At 38.1% G+C, this 14,707-nt stretch overlaps 1 protein-coding gene across 1 annotated transcript; it reads left to right on the forward strand.

Moving 5' to 3' along the window:
- Positions 1-2,048: 2,048 nt before the first annotated feature.
- On the forward strand, positions 2,049-2,531 carry LOC147617513 (antifungal protein ginkbilobin-like protein). Its single transcript, XM_086775452.1, has one exon. The coding sequence runs from the start codon at positions 2,049-2,051 to the stop codon at positions 2,529-2,531; it is 483 nt and encodes a 160-aa protein (XP_086631578.1).
- The last annotated feature ends 12,176 nt before the right edge of the window (positions 2,532-14,707 follow it).

Raw genomic sequence — 14,707 nt, forward strand, 5'->3', positions numbered from 1 at the left:
GCCTCATGCATGAGGCTAATGCATAAGTCTCATGCATGTAGCTTATTCATAAGCCTCATTCATAAACCTTATGTATAAGCCTCATGCATGAGGCTTATGCCTTATGTATATGGCTAATGCATAAGCTTTCTACACTAGCCTCATGCAACTAGCCTCATGCATGAGGCTAAGGCATATGGCCACCTCTTGAGAGAAGCATAGCTCTCAAAAGGTATCCATAGCAAGAAGAAAAAATAACAAACCCTAATCTTGAAAACCCTATAACATGTAAAAGCATAAGAGAGGAAACATAAAGTATTAGTCTCATATTAATAACCCTAATCCTAACTCTAATAGAAGCATATATAAAACCCTAATCTTAATAGAAATCTTAATGAAATCTTTTGCATAACATAGAAAACTTATTGAATTTTTTTTCCCTTCTCATTGAAGCTTAAACCCAACCCTAGCTTCTAAATAGAAACCCTAATAGAGAGCTTTGATGGAGAGCTCTTCATCAAATCTCTCTATTAAGGCTTCTATGTAGAAGCTAGGGTTATGATTAAGCTTCAATGAGAAAGAAAAAAAAGGGAAAAAAAAATTAAAAGAGAGGAAAAAGAAGGGATTTAAATACTCACAAGAAAGCTTTCATGGAAAGCTTGTTTGCATAGGAGATGAAGGAAAAGAGAAGACGTACCTTGCTTGAGCTTGAGGAGGATAGGGTAGGAGAGGTAGAAGTGATAGATTAGACATAAACCTACAAAAAAACTCAAGGTATCAAGTTTAGGACATTTAAATGATAAAATCGATGTGGAGCAAGATTACTTTTTCCAGGTCATGCTGTTGAGCAGCATTTTGGTTTTTTAACAGTGTAGCAGTGTTTTTGCTCTGCGAAAGTGCTACTTAGCAGCGTTTTTAGTAGCGAAAAAATAGCGTGTTTTTGCTACTATGTTAAAAGCCCGGATATTCCCCTTCCAAAAATGCTGCTAAAAAACATTAATGTGCCCCGATGTGTTGTAGTGGTAGAGTATCAACCATAGTAGGCACTTGCTAGTGCATGTGGTAGACAAGGTTTCCTTAGCAGGTACCATGCATAGTCGATGGAAGTTTTTCTTGGAGCGGTTATATATATATATATATATGTGTGTGTGTGTGTGTGTGTGTGTGTGTGTGTGTGTGTGTGTGTGTATGTATGTACGTACACACACACACATGTACAATAGTGCTAAATTCCTACATTGCTTACACCCATGGCTTGACCATTCCAAGCACTATGATGTGCTCTTGAAAGATCCATGCTTGCATGTTGCTGTACATTTAGTATCAAAGAGTTTAGAGGTTTGACAAAGTGCATATTGAGCATTTCAAATTCAAGTTTTAAAGACTCAGAGGTTTGCAAGATTTTGGAAAACTCAAAGGCTTTCAAGAAACAATATTCTATGATGACTTTATATTAAATTTTCAGATAGATAAAGGTCTTTTATGCTAACTTTCTGGGTACTCATATTTGCATATGAAGAGAGGGAGATTCATTAGTTATTTGTAGTTTTAGATCTTCCCATTTGAATAATGTTCTGGATTCCAATATCAAGCTATGTGCTTGCCCACCTCCAGTGAGCTCTAGTTCTGTTTCTTATCTTATCCTTTTTTTTTCGGGAGGGTACATTTGTATGTGCCATGGATGCTGCCGTTCGTCGTGTAACCCCTAGGTATCGAACCCGGGATCTCATCGTGGAACGCGACGGTTCTACCAGTTGAGCTACACACGTAATGTGACCCTTAGGCTACCGTTCGTCGTGTAACCCCTAGGTATTGAACCCGGGATCTCATCGTGGAACGCGACGGTTCTACCAGTTGAGGTACACACGTAATGTTGTGAAAACCCATAGGCTAGTGACACAGAAGTCTCCACGTGTTGCATGGGCGATGTGGGCTTGCGCATGCAAGGACGAAGGGCGGCTACATTTGGACTGATATGCACGTGAAAACTTGGCAGATAGAGGGCGGTCGAGGCCTGCAGTATCGACGACAAGCAACCAAGCTCCAAAAAGGAGGCCAAGGCGACGTTTATGTGGGCAGGCTCCTCGCTAAAGCGGAAGCCCCCCATTAGCAGAAGCTCTATCCCTGATTCGCACAGAAGCTTCTCCTCGTCGACAGAAATGAAGCCCAACTTCATCTTCTTAATCCCCATGCTCTCTCTGTATTACTGGGGCTTCTGTGCGTTTGCCTTTGATACCTCCTTCGTGACAGGCTCTCGCAGCGCAGAGACGATACCCGCCGGCACCTCCCTCCTTGCCAACTTGCAGGCCACTCTGGCTGACATCGCGGCCAACACCACGTCCTCCCATGGCGCCACCTACAAGACCGTCCACACCAGTGCCGGCACTTCAGCTTATGGCCAAGGGACCTGCCACCAACCCCTCTCTTTGCCTGATTGCCTCCAGTGCCTTCGATACCTTCAAATGAATATGCTTGATATGTCCGGCAATGCCCTCGGTGCAAGCGCCCAAATGGGCGATTGTTCCGTCCGATATGAAGTCCAACCCTTCTAAGCTCCATTTAAATCTGAATGTGCTAACGTACTCAATAATGCCATAATATTATTATTGCATTAGAAAAAGAAAACCATCCTGTACTGTAATTTTCACTCTCAAATAGAGAAAAACCAGTTGCAAATTTGCCTAGCCTTGAATTTAAAGATTCAAAATTTTGAAAATTTAGCTGTAAAACCAGGTTAATCTGATTCGCCTTCAAGGGTATTCTTTTTTTTTTTTTCACTGCTTAGAAAAAAAGTTTATATCTGACCCTGGCTCTTCCTATTAACGTAATTAGTTCAAAATAATGGCATCTTCCACCTTCCTAAATATACATGTCGAGATCTCCTACCCCGATTCCATTTTTACATATTATTTCAGCACTTTTCCATTGTATTGTCACATGACAAAAAAACCACATAGGCTTTCAAGTATTATAACCGAAGGTTCTATAATAGCTAGGTCTTACATTTATTATGCATGTTCTCAAGTTAAAGTGTGGCTTGCTTAAATCAATGTGTGTGCTCTCACTAGTCTTTTAGAATTATAGTTCTTTTTCTATGTTGCCATGTGAATCTTTGATAATCACACTTCTTTTTTCTCCCTTTATCTAGATAGTGTGTCATCACAAAAGCTTCTAGCTTCTATGTCATGCGTATATACCATACACCATTTTCTTGTCCCTTTATAATTTATTTCTTTATTCAATATGTGCTCTACATAAATCAACCTACATTCCATGCAAAGAAATAAAACTAGCCCCTCTAAATAAACATACTTAGAGATGTTCATGTGCACAAACATGCACATTAAAAAAGTTACACCCTTCAATTACAAGCACTTAAGAGCCAATAAGATCGTATTTTCTTGAAAGGAGCATGTCATTTACCATCATTATATTGAGGATGTCAAAAGACATGTAGATAATTTTCTTTTAGATCATCATGTCGACGCAGTATGACCCATGGTTTTGTGTTGATTCAATCACAAAATTATAAAGTTAAAGTTAGAACTATGATAGATATTAGAAATCATCTTTTCTCTTTTATTATAATTCTATGTATGGAAATACCACAAGAAAAAACTACGATATATTTTAGAAAGCATATTTTCTCTTTCATTATAATTGTGTGTATGACCCATGGTTTTGTGTTGATTCAATCACAAAATTATAAAGTTAAAGTTAGAACTATGATAGATATTAGAAATCATCTTTTCTCTTTTATTATAATTCTATGTATGGAAATACCACAAGAAAAAACTATGATATATTTTAGAAAGCATATTTTCTCTTTCATTATAATTGTGTGTATGGAATACCACAAGCTTACTTAGACAATAGAGAATCACATTTTAAGGGGGCCCCTATCCTTGAAAGAAACAATGCATCAAAGTGGCCAAATAGAATCACATAGCTCGAGCTATTATTTTATTACACATCATTTTGCCTAGCAATTGTGACAAAAGCTATGCTTTTAGGATTTAAAATCCTTATGTAGCATTATATGGTAGTGATGTGTGTGAACACACTTAGGACCGTGGGGGCACTTTTTTCCTCACTAGGAGGTTTTTCCCCTCGTGTGTATGTACACCCTCTTACCTACTCATTTTGGGGTGTGTACTTATTTTTTGTATCTGGCACACATTTGTTCATTCTAATCTAGTGAGTTTGTGTGATCTCAAGCTTCTCTATCTTGTGTGTGTGCATTGTTGTAACCCTAACCCTAATTCCAACAATTGGTATCAGAGCTAGCTTCCTTAATACTTGATCTAGTAGTCTGTCTCCCTCCTCACAACCCTGTTTTTCTGTCTTTGATTGTCGTCCATTGAGTCTCCCTCATTCATGTGCTCAGACTCCAACTGTTTGCGCAGATATGCAACACGTGCTTCATTGCGCACCTGGTATAATGCAGCAAGTGCATCCCATGCATATTTTGAAGTCTTACATGACCGAATATGAGGAATAATGCTTCGCTTCACAGAAAGTGCAAGCAATGCATGTGCCTGAGCATCTCTTCCATCCCATCTCATTTGAGCAGTAGTGGGAGGTACTGATGGTGCATGTGGAGGAGCCACATCTGTATCAGATTCTACTTCAGATGTACCTGCAACACGTGGTTGCATTGGTAGTTATTGTGAAACACGACGAGTTTCACTACCACTGACCACATTCCAAAGGCCTTTAGCAACCAGTACATGCCTCATCATATAGGACCACAATGGGTAGTTAGTCCCATCAAGTTTTTCCTCAGCACAGCAGCAGCAGACAACATGTTGAATACATCACTACTGCCAGCCATGACTTTCTACCAAATGCAAAATCTTTTAACACAACACTGCAAGTACTCAGTATTCACTGAATGACCCTGGATGGCTGACTGAATCACCTGCAAAGTGTACGAAAAATAACACAGAGTAGAGAATAGAGTGTTACTAGATGGTCGATGTTGTTGAAGACACTGTAGATGCTGTTGCATACCAAATCTTGGCCTCTACACAGCCCAAATACCCAAAATCGAGTAGAACCAATCCGAAATGACACCTCTCTAGAATGTCTGCAGAAACCTTGCGGTGCCAAAAACGCACTCAAATCGCACCACGGACCCCGAAAACTTTGTATACTTTGTATATACCACACTATAGTATATAACTTCTTCTCCTAATAAGAGGGTATATACTATAGTGTGGTGTATTGGGAAGTTACATCCATTAGACATCCCCCAGATGAAGTGGGAATGTATCAGTATGGATTTTATTACTGGACTACCTTCAGTGCAAGCAGGCTACAACTCCATCTTCGTGGTAGTTGATAGACTAACCAAAGTTGCCCATCTGATTCCAGTAAAAGAAACCTACACTGCAGTGGATGTGGCCAGAGTGTTCCTCAAGGAAATCTTCAAATTGCATGGCCTACCCAAGAGAATAGTAAGTGATCGAGATCCCAAATTCACGTCAAGATTCTAGACTGCATTCTTCGAAGCAGTAGGAACTTTCTTGGATCTCAACACAGCTTACCACCCTGAGACCGATGGTCAAACAGAAAGGGTGAACCAAGTAATCAAAGATATACTTCGGTGTCATGCTGTGGTAGGGAACCCAAGAAGTGGCTAAGCTATCTGCACCTAGTCGAATTTGCCTATAATGCTTCTTATCACCGAAGTATCAGGATGAGCCCTTTCAAAGCTCTGTATGGAACCAAGTAATCGAAGATATACTTCGGTTATGCTGTGGGTGGCAGGGAACCCAAGAAGTGGCTAAGCTATCTGCACCTAGTCGAATTCGCCTATTATGCTTCTTATCAGGATGAGCCCTTTCAAAGCTCTGTATGGACAAGACTGCCTAACACCATTAACTTGGTCCGACCAATTGATTAGGGTCGAGATGTCTAGACAGATGCTTGACGACATGGAGCAGCAGATGCAGTCAATCCGCAAGGATATAAAAGCTGCCCAGGATAGACAGAAGCAGTATGCAGATAAGAAGAGGTTAGACAGAAAATTCGAAGAAGCAGGTATGGACTTCATTCGAGTACGCCCCAAAAGAAGTTCTCTATCTCTTGGGAAGTACAAGAAGTTATCCCCCCCCAGATACTGTGGGCCATATCTAATTACAAAGAAAGTAGGTGACTTAGCCTATGAACTTCTTTTGCCTCCTCATCTCAAAGTACATAATGTATTTCATGTCAGCCTACTTAAGAAGTATGTACCGAGCCCGAATCATGTGCTTAATGATGAACTCTTAACTTCTTCAACCCAAGGGTAGATGGAACTCCAACCTGAAGAAATCCTTGATGTTTGAGAGAAGGTTCTCAGGAATGTTGAAATATACAAGTGAATAGGGTGTGTGTGGGAACAAGCTCTTGGATAGAGGCTGTAAAAGAGGAGATGTAATTGTGAAAGAACCTGTGAAAAGGTTAGAAGAATCTACTGGGAGAGAATAATGGGTAGCATGAGGGAATTTAGGAGTGTGGAGATATTCTGGGAGATAATCTGGGAAAAGAGAAGAGGTGGAGAGAATCAGGCAAGAGGTGGAGATACTCAGGGAGTGAATCATGGAGAAATCAATGGGATTTGATGCTTGATGTAAACTCTATAAATTGAGGCATAGCCCTAATGAGAATTTGCTGGTTTTTGAGTATCCATGTCTACATTAATCTATCTGCTAATTATTCACTAATTATGTCTTAATCATTTCTTAATCACTTTGTTAATCATGTTGATTCTAGTGTATGATCCACCCTAGCTCATCATTATTCTCAAATTTTAACATGGTATCAGAGCCATGCCTAGAATCAACCAGATTTATGAGCCCATTAGTGAATTAATTAGGATTAGTAAAATAATTAGCAAAAAATCAAATTTTTAGTAAGCTTTCACTCTTCCCCTTCACCCCCAGCCAGTGGAGGGTCTCTAGAACTTAGCACACATCAAATTAGGTCACAATCTTCTAGCTCAAGCTAGCCAACATCCTTGGCTACAGGCTCAGCAAGACGGCGTAGCAAACCGCCAACGGACGAAGCAGATTTTACGTTTTTGGCCGACGCGTTTTTTCTGAAGCAAATTGAATTACTCCTTGCTCAAATCAAATCCTTCTAATTCCTCTTAGCCCAAGGGGTAATCAACATGCTCTACAAGCTGGTGAAGACAGAAATCAATTTCATCAAGTCTACAGTGAGATCCAAGCTCTTCATCAAATCTGCAGGTGACTTTGATAAAACAGAGATTAAGCTTTCATTATTTGGTCAAATCTTGTGTTTCTTGGCTTAATCCTCTACTAGACTCATTACTATTGATGCCTTTGAAAGCATTTGAGCTCATTTGAAGTGGAAGGCACCAGATCTGAACTCCCCGCATACTCTGTTTTCTGCACACAAACCAGAGCATTAATTTGCTAATCAGTTATTAATCAGTGCTAATCACTGTGCTTTGGTGCAATTGAGGGTTCAAATTAACCATTAGGTATCTGATACAGTTCCCTATAACTTCAGATTTCAAATCAGAGTTGGTTTGATACTCCAACCATCCCGTACAAATTGGTTACCCTTAATTTAGTGTAATTTTTGGAAAATTGTGCTGATAAAAATTGTGAAAATCATCATTTTGCATTTAACCCTTGGTTAATGCCTGTAAATCTCACTCAAATACAAGATTATTCACAGCCAGAGTTGCATTTGGAATGTGCATGAGAATGAATGCTATACGCATTATGTATTGGGCACAGTTTATCAGTGTAAAAATGGGAACAGACACTGCCCTTGTCCAGATTAAGGCAAGAGGTAAGACCTCCCGCATAAATTTGGGTTTGCATTGCATAATGATACAAAATAAACATAAAAAGCCCAAAGGAACTGTCAGCAAAACATTGAAACATGTTGCTCACATGGAGCAAAATGACCTGACGGACGAGCTCATGGCCCCAGCTGTGAAAGAAGAAGAATATCTCTTCCCAAGAAGAGGATCCACACCGAGAAGAAGATCTGAAGGAAGACATGGACACGAGAAGAGAAGCTGCCACAAGAAGAGAAGCTGCCCCGAGAAGACTGAAAGAAGAGACGGACGCGTGGAGAGATGCTGCCGAGAGAAGAAGACTGAAGAAAAGAGAAGATGTGAGGCTCCAAAGAGTGAGGAGCCATGTGAAAATCTCTGAGAGAGAGAGAGAGAGAGAGCCCACAACCCAATGTAACCTGCCCCCAATAAAGTAAAACCACCTCTGAGCCACCGGATGATGTAGGCCACGTGGTAGATGTATGTGTGAGCACTTTAGTCAAGGTCACGGGCACTTATAGTAGCCTTGGACACATAGAGAGAGAGAGTGTCAAGGACTATGGAGTTTAGGGACTTGAGGCACTGGTCGCGGGCTGTCAAGTAAGAAAGAAACTTGATACAGGGTCCAGGTGTGCTGAGATAACTTGAGGGGAGGAGTAGACACTGGTCGCGGATTGCCAAGTAAAGGGAGGCAAACTTGGTATAGGGTCTAGGTGTACTAGGATTATTCACTTGAGGGGAGGTGTTGAAATATACAAGTGAATAGGGTGTGTGTGGGAACAAGCTCTTGGATAGAGGCTGTAAAAGAGGAGATGTAATTGTGAAAGAACCTGTGAAAAGGTTAGAAGAATCTACTGGGAGAGAATAATGGGTAGCATGAGGGAATTTAGGAGTGTGGAGATATTCTGGGAGATAATCTGGGAAAAGAGAAGAGGTGGAGAGAATCAGGCAAGAGGTGGAGATATTCAGGGAGTGAATCATGGAGAAATCAATGGGATTTGATGCTTGATGTAAACTCTATAAATTGAGGCATAGCCCTAATGAGAATTTGCTGGTTTTTGAGTATCCATGCCTACATTAATCTATCTGCTAATTATTCACTAATTACGTCTTAATCATTTCTTAATCACTTTGTTAATCATGTTGATTCTAGTGTATGATCCACCCTAGCTCATCATTATGCTCAAATTTCAACAAGGAACAGAATTCCGAGAGAATTATTAGTCAAATGGAAGTTCTATCCTTTTGAAGACGCCACCTGGGAGAAAGAAGCCGAACTGATGTGGGATTACCCCAGTTTGTAAGATGAGGACATCTCGCGTTTTTTAAGTGGGAGAGCATGTAAGATTCCTCCCCAGCCCCTCAAGATATCCAGTTTCTTCCCCTGTAATCAATCCCCTTTTCAGAATAATAAAAGATCTTGTTTCTACCTGTTTTGGCCTAGAGAGAGAAAATGTTCTAGAGCATGTAAGATTCCTCCCCAGCCCCTCAAGATGTCCAGTTTCTTCCCCTGTAATCAATCCCCTTTTCAGAATAATAAAAGATCTTGTTTCTACCTGTTTTGGCCTAGAGAGAGAAAATATTCTAGAGAGAGATAATTCAATCTTTAGATATCTTTGGATGAAAAAATATCCCTTCTTATTAAAATAAATTTTCCCAAAATAGAAGTTTAAAAAGAAATTCCTAAGGTGCATTAGAAGTAAATTATAATGTGCACAAAAGACCTTAGCCTAAGGGTCAAGATTTTCTGAAAATTTTGGATTATGGTCCAATTAAGGTTCCTATGGACCAATAAGATTAATCCAAATGTAGGGAGGAGATAAATTGAAGAATAAAAGAAAAACCCCCCCAAAAATGAGTAAATGCTCACATAAGATGAAGAGTGGACTAAGGACCAAAGAAAAGAATTAAAAAATTAAATTTTGACACCTTAGAGTGGGGATCTCCCCTCATGAAGTAGGCACCTTTTTCTCATCATTACCCCCAATTTTTAATCAATAAAATGAGATATTTTCATCTCTCCTCTCTCCTGTTTCAAAACTAGATCCAAAAAGTAAGCTGAACTAACCCAAAAATGGTCAAAAATTGACCAAACTGATCTGGAAAATTCTAGAATCAATTTGCTTGGTTAGAGGCTCACTTTTTCCTATAAATAGAAGCCTCCCTCTTTGTAAAAGCTTAATGGTGTTTATGCACTGTTACTCTACTCCTGTCCTCAGCCATCTACATTGAATTTTTTAATAATTCAATTCTTTTTTTGCCTAATCCTCTCTAAAGTGAATTGGTGGCCACTATTGCTTCAGACAATAGTAGAACCCTCAATCCCTCAAGCCAAAGGAGAGCTTACAAGCTCCATGTAAGATAATTTTCTTACTTGTTTACAAATTTTAAATCTATGGTTTTCTTGATTTTTTTGTTTTGCAGAATTAAATTCAAATGCTATGCCTTTGATGAAAAGCCCCCCCCCCTTCTCTTCTTTACATTTCAGCCTTTCTTAATCCTAGAAAGATTAACTAAGGGATTAATTAAACTCTTCTTATTGTTTACTCTCTTGAATTCAGAAATTTGTGTAGATTAGAGTTCTAGAATTCTAAATTGGGTTAATTAAGTTAAGTGTAGATAGATAAAATTGAGAAATGGTCAGCCATACAAAGGAGGTTATGGCAAAATTTTCCAAAATTTTGTGAAAAAGAAAGTTTGTTTTTATGTTATTCCAAAAGAGTAATTCCCACCATTTTTGCATCTAAAAAAAATATTCTAATTACTCCATGTACATATTCACCTTGAATATGCATGGATATCACTGATATTAATTAATAATTTGATTTCTATGTATAGAAAGATGCATAAAGAAAATTTTTTTATTACAAAAGTGTTATTCTTATTAAATTTGATTTCTATGCATAAAAAGATGCATAAAGAAAATTATTTTATTATAAAAGTATTATTCTTATTAAATTCGATTTCTATGCATAAAAAAAATTATTTTATTATAAAAGTGTTATTCTTATTAAATTTGATTTCTATGCATAGAAAGATGCATAAAGAAAATTTGTTTATCATAAAAGTGTTATTCTTATTAAACTTGATTTCTATGCATAGAAAGATGCATAAATGAATTTTTTATTACAAAAGTGTTATTCTTATTAAATTTGATTTTTATGCATAGAAAGATGCATAAAGGATTTTTTTTATTACAAAAGTGTTATTCTTATTAAATTTGATTTTATGCATAGAAAGATGCATAAAGGAATTTTTTTTAATTACAAAAGTGTTATTCTTATTAAATTTGATTTTTATGCATAGAAAGATGCATAAAGAAATTTTTTTATTACAAAGGTGGTATTCTTATTAAATTTGATTTTTATGCATAGAAAGATGCATAAAGGAATTTTTTTATTATAAAAGCGTTATTCTTATAAAAATTGATTTTTTATGCATAAATAGATGCATAAAGAAATTCTTTTTATTTTAAAAGTGTTATTCCTATCAAATTTGAATTTATGCATATAAAATGATTTTTTTTAAATAAAAGTGTTCCCATTGAAGTTGATTTTGAAGTTGATTTTAATGCATAAATAGATGCATAAAGAATTTTTATATTAAAATTAGAATTCTCTTAAATTCTATGTTTAAATTCTCTGAGTATTTGATAAATGAATATTTAAATACTCTAAGAGAGAAATTTCTATCATTTTATATTCACACGGATTGTAAAAAGAAAATTCAAGAAATCTATCGAGATCAAAATATTCAGATAAATTATTTATTTATTCCTCATTCGAATTCGTAACTAATTTAGAAATCAGTTAAGTGAATATTCAAAGAAAGAAATTCAGTAAAATAGTAACTGAATTATCAAACCTTTTCGAGAAAGATAGATCAGGAAAAATCTTATCCGACTCGAACCTTGAATTAGATTATGACCAAGACCAAACTCTTTTGTCAGTTTCGAGGAAAGAAGGTGTGACCAGTTTAGAAAATTACACTCAAAACTCTCGCCAAATCTGAAACTAAGTTTGAGACCCTTCAAATTGATCTGTGGATCAAGGTTATAGAATTTGAGGAATTTTGGTATGAAATTCAAAATTCCGATCAAGAAGTTTTGGGGATACTGAAATACTCCTTGTATTCAAAAGAAAATCAAACTGAAAACTTGCATAGAAATCCTGTTTTCTTAAAGGACTGTCTTACGCCAGAATGCTAGAGGGAGCATTTGGTATATGTTTTTCTAAGGAAAGTTTGGTTGCAATTGATGGCATGGAGTGTTCTTACGCGACAAAGCCAGGTCCTGACCAACCTCGGTATGGTTGAAAAATGGTGCGCTTCCAGTACGATGGGCAAGGGCCGCGGAGCGGGACACCTAAGGAGGATCCTGGAGGGTTTTGACTAGGCGATGCACGGGCTCGCGGTGCCTAGGACACCCATGCATATGTCACGAAAGATATGTATGATGGACGAAATGATTATTATAATCTGTTACTAGATCTCGTTCTGACCAGTTGGTCAACAGAGAGTCCAGAGTGATATTGTTTTTTGAGAAATAAGGGACTGGATGGAATTTTTGAGTTATGACATCTGTAACCAATAACTGTTTGTCAATGGATTATTTTAGAGGAGTGTGTGCGTATTTTTATTCTAAAGCAAAAGTTAAGAAAGGCATTCAATTATGGGTGGGTGAGTAATTGTCTGGTTCTACCAATTCCAGTGATTGGCTAACCCATGGGCCGGATGGGGCTAGGGAATCAATGGAGTTTTAATAATTAAATTGAAATAATAGGAATATGCTTAGAATTCGAGTAGTTAAATAAAAACTTGAAGAATTTCTCAAATGAGTAGATCAACGGCTGTGCCTGATTTTGGTTAGGAAAAAAGCGTTGATTTTCTCAAATGATTAGATCAACGGCTGTGCCTGATTTCGGTTAGGAAAAAAGCATTGATTTTCTCAAATGATTAGATCAATGGTTGTGCCTGATAAAGCGTTGATTTCTTCAAATTAAGTCAGTAATAGTTTTCCTTCTATTTGGTTTATTCAAGTGAAGGATAGTTTAATCTCTTGACCCCGTTTTAGAAGATTCATTTAAAAAAAAATCAAAGGTGGAATCGTCTCCATTTTCCGGGCAAGGGAAATTTTCCTGGTTTCGGTTTCAGAATGACCACCAAATTAGTCTCGTGTCCGGACATTTGAGAGCGAGGCCCCGAGTGGGTAACCTTGCCCCGCGCAAGGGGAAGCTACTTCTGCTTGTGCTAGCAACCGGGAATCTGTTGCGCGGAGGGGGTAGAGGGGTCTCACAAAAACCAGCAGAGCAAATGCAATTGGCACTCCTTCCGGAGCAACCAACGCTGACTCAGAGGGGAAGTTATCCTCATGGAAACAAAAGCTATGATTAAGGAGATCAAGAAAGGACGAAAAAAGAAGACGAAAAGAAAGATGAGAGGCGTCATTCCAGATGTGCTTGAGGAAACACAATGTATTGAGGCTAAGCTCGCACAAGAGATCAAATCATACCAAGAAGTACACGTGGCAAGGCAAACCAAATTAGCCAATCCACAATTGGCTGACCTACTGGAAATCAGAGTGGTAACATTTATGATCAATTATTGCTTCTGTAGTAGGTGGAGGAAAGCTCACCCAATCCACACAAGAGAGGGCTATGCAACAATTATCACAAATGACGCACACCCCAAGTTGGAAGATTTTGGAATACATCCAGACTAAATACCATCATGTCTAGGCCTCAAGCAAGTCAGGGATTCCATATAATTGCGGTACTTCCATCTGAAGACCCAATTACTAATTTACGAATTTCAGTTTGAATATCAAATTTTATGAATTTTTTGAACTTCCGTTTCGGGGAAACTTATTTAAATACAAAGAGATATTTTTCCATTCAAAAATATCCAAAATCTGAATAACCTCCAAGTAAGCATCTATTTTCTTTGTTCCCTTATGTCTGTAAATGTAGCTGGCATGAAGATTGGGAAGTTATAATAGACATGCGAATCTCGTTGCTTGGCCTCTTGAAATTCCAGAGGTGTCCATCTCCTCTTTAATGGCATGTACAAGGGTTCAACTCATTGAGTTGGTGGTGCACACATATATACATGGCTGTATTTTGGAATTGTTAAGAATTCCTTAGGAGCTACAAATCTAAATCCAGACGCTATCCTTAAGTCTTAAGGAAGTAGAAAGTAGAGCTACCCACTTACAACAAGAAAGGTAAGAGAAAAACAAGGCACATATACAGAGAAGGTGAGAGCCCTTAATGATACCGTTAGCACCAATAAAGTTGAGATGCACAGATTGGTGATTGCACACCAAAGAGGCAATGGCGCAAGTCACCCAACAGTTACAAGAGTTTCAAAGACTGGCTGCCAAAAGACTTCAAAGAATCATAGAAGCTCAGGAAAGGGAGGCTACCACCAAATGTACACAAGAGGAAGCAACAAGGCGCTTTGAGGATTTGGATGCTACACGGATGGTCCAAAAAATAGCCATATCAAACCTCCTCGGCACCAATTCATTACTCCCGTCTACAAGAATTGGAATGACAATTGGCCATACAGGACAGAAGTCAAAGACAAGAGCCTATAGATGAAATGTGCCTCCTCCTTGAGTGAGCCTCGGAGATAGGTTAGTTCCAGTACTCCTCAGGCCCCTCCTCAAACTCTTACTCTATTTTTGTCTACACTAACCCTCTCATTGCTTCAATATGATATAAATCTATTTGAGGACCTAAGCCTAGGAGAACTAACCCTCATTAAGCAAAATACTGAGCGTATCATTATGGGTGTTTTGCAGCGGGGGAATGTAGTATTAACTAATCCACAGGATATTTACTTTTATCCATTGCACCCTATTATGTGTTAAACCTTTGTATTTGGTGTTGGGTACTCAAAAACTCTGAAATCCTAGACAATAGTGTCAAA

This window comes from Cibotium barometz, chromosome 36 (assembly GCF_041138505.1).
Source record: "Cibotium barometz isolate CiBa-2024 chromosome 36, ASM4113850v1, whole genome shotgun sequence".
NCBI classification, from domain to species: domain Eukaryota; kingdom Viridiplantae; phylum Streptophyta; class Polypodiopsida; order Cyatheales; family Cibotiaceae; genus Cibotium; species Cibotium barometz.

Bases quoted from the DNA above. Each gene is read 5' to 3' on its own strand.
- LOC147617513 (XM_086775452.1), top strand. From the start codon at position 2,049: ATGTGGGCAGGCTCCTCGCTAAAGCGGAAGCCCCCCATTAGCAGAAGC.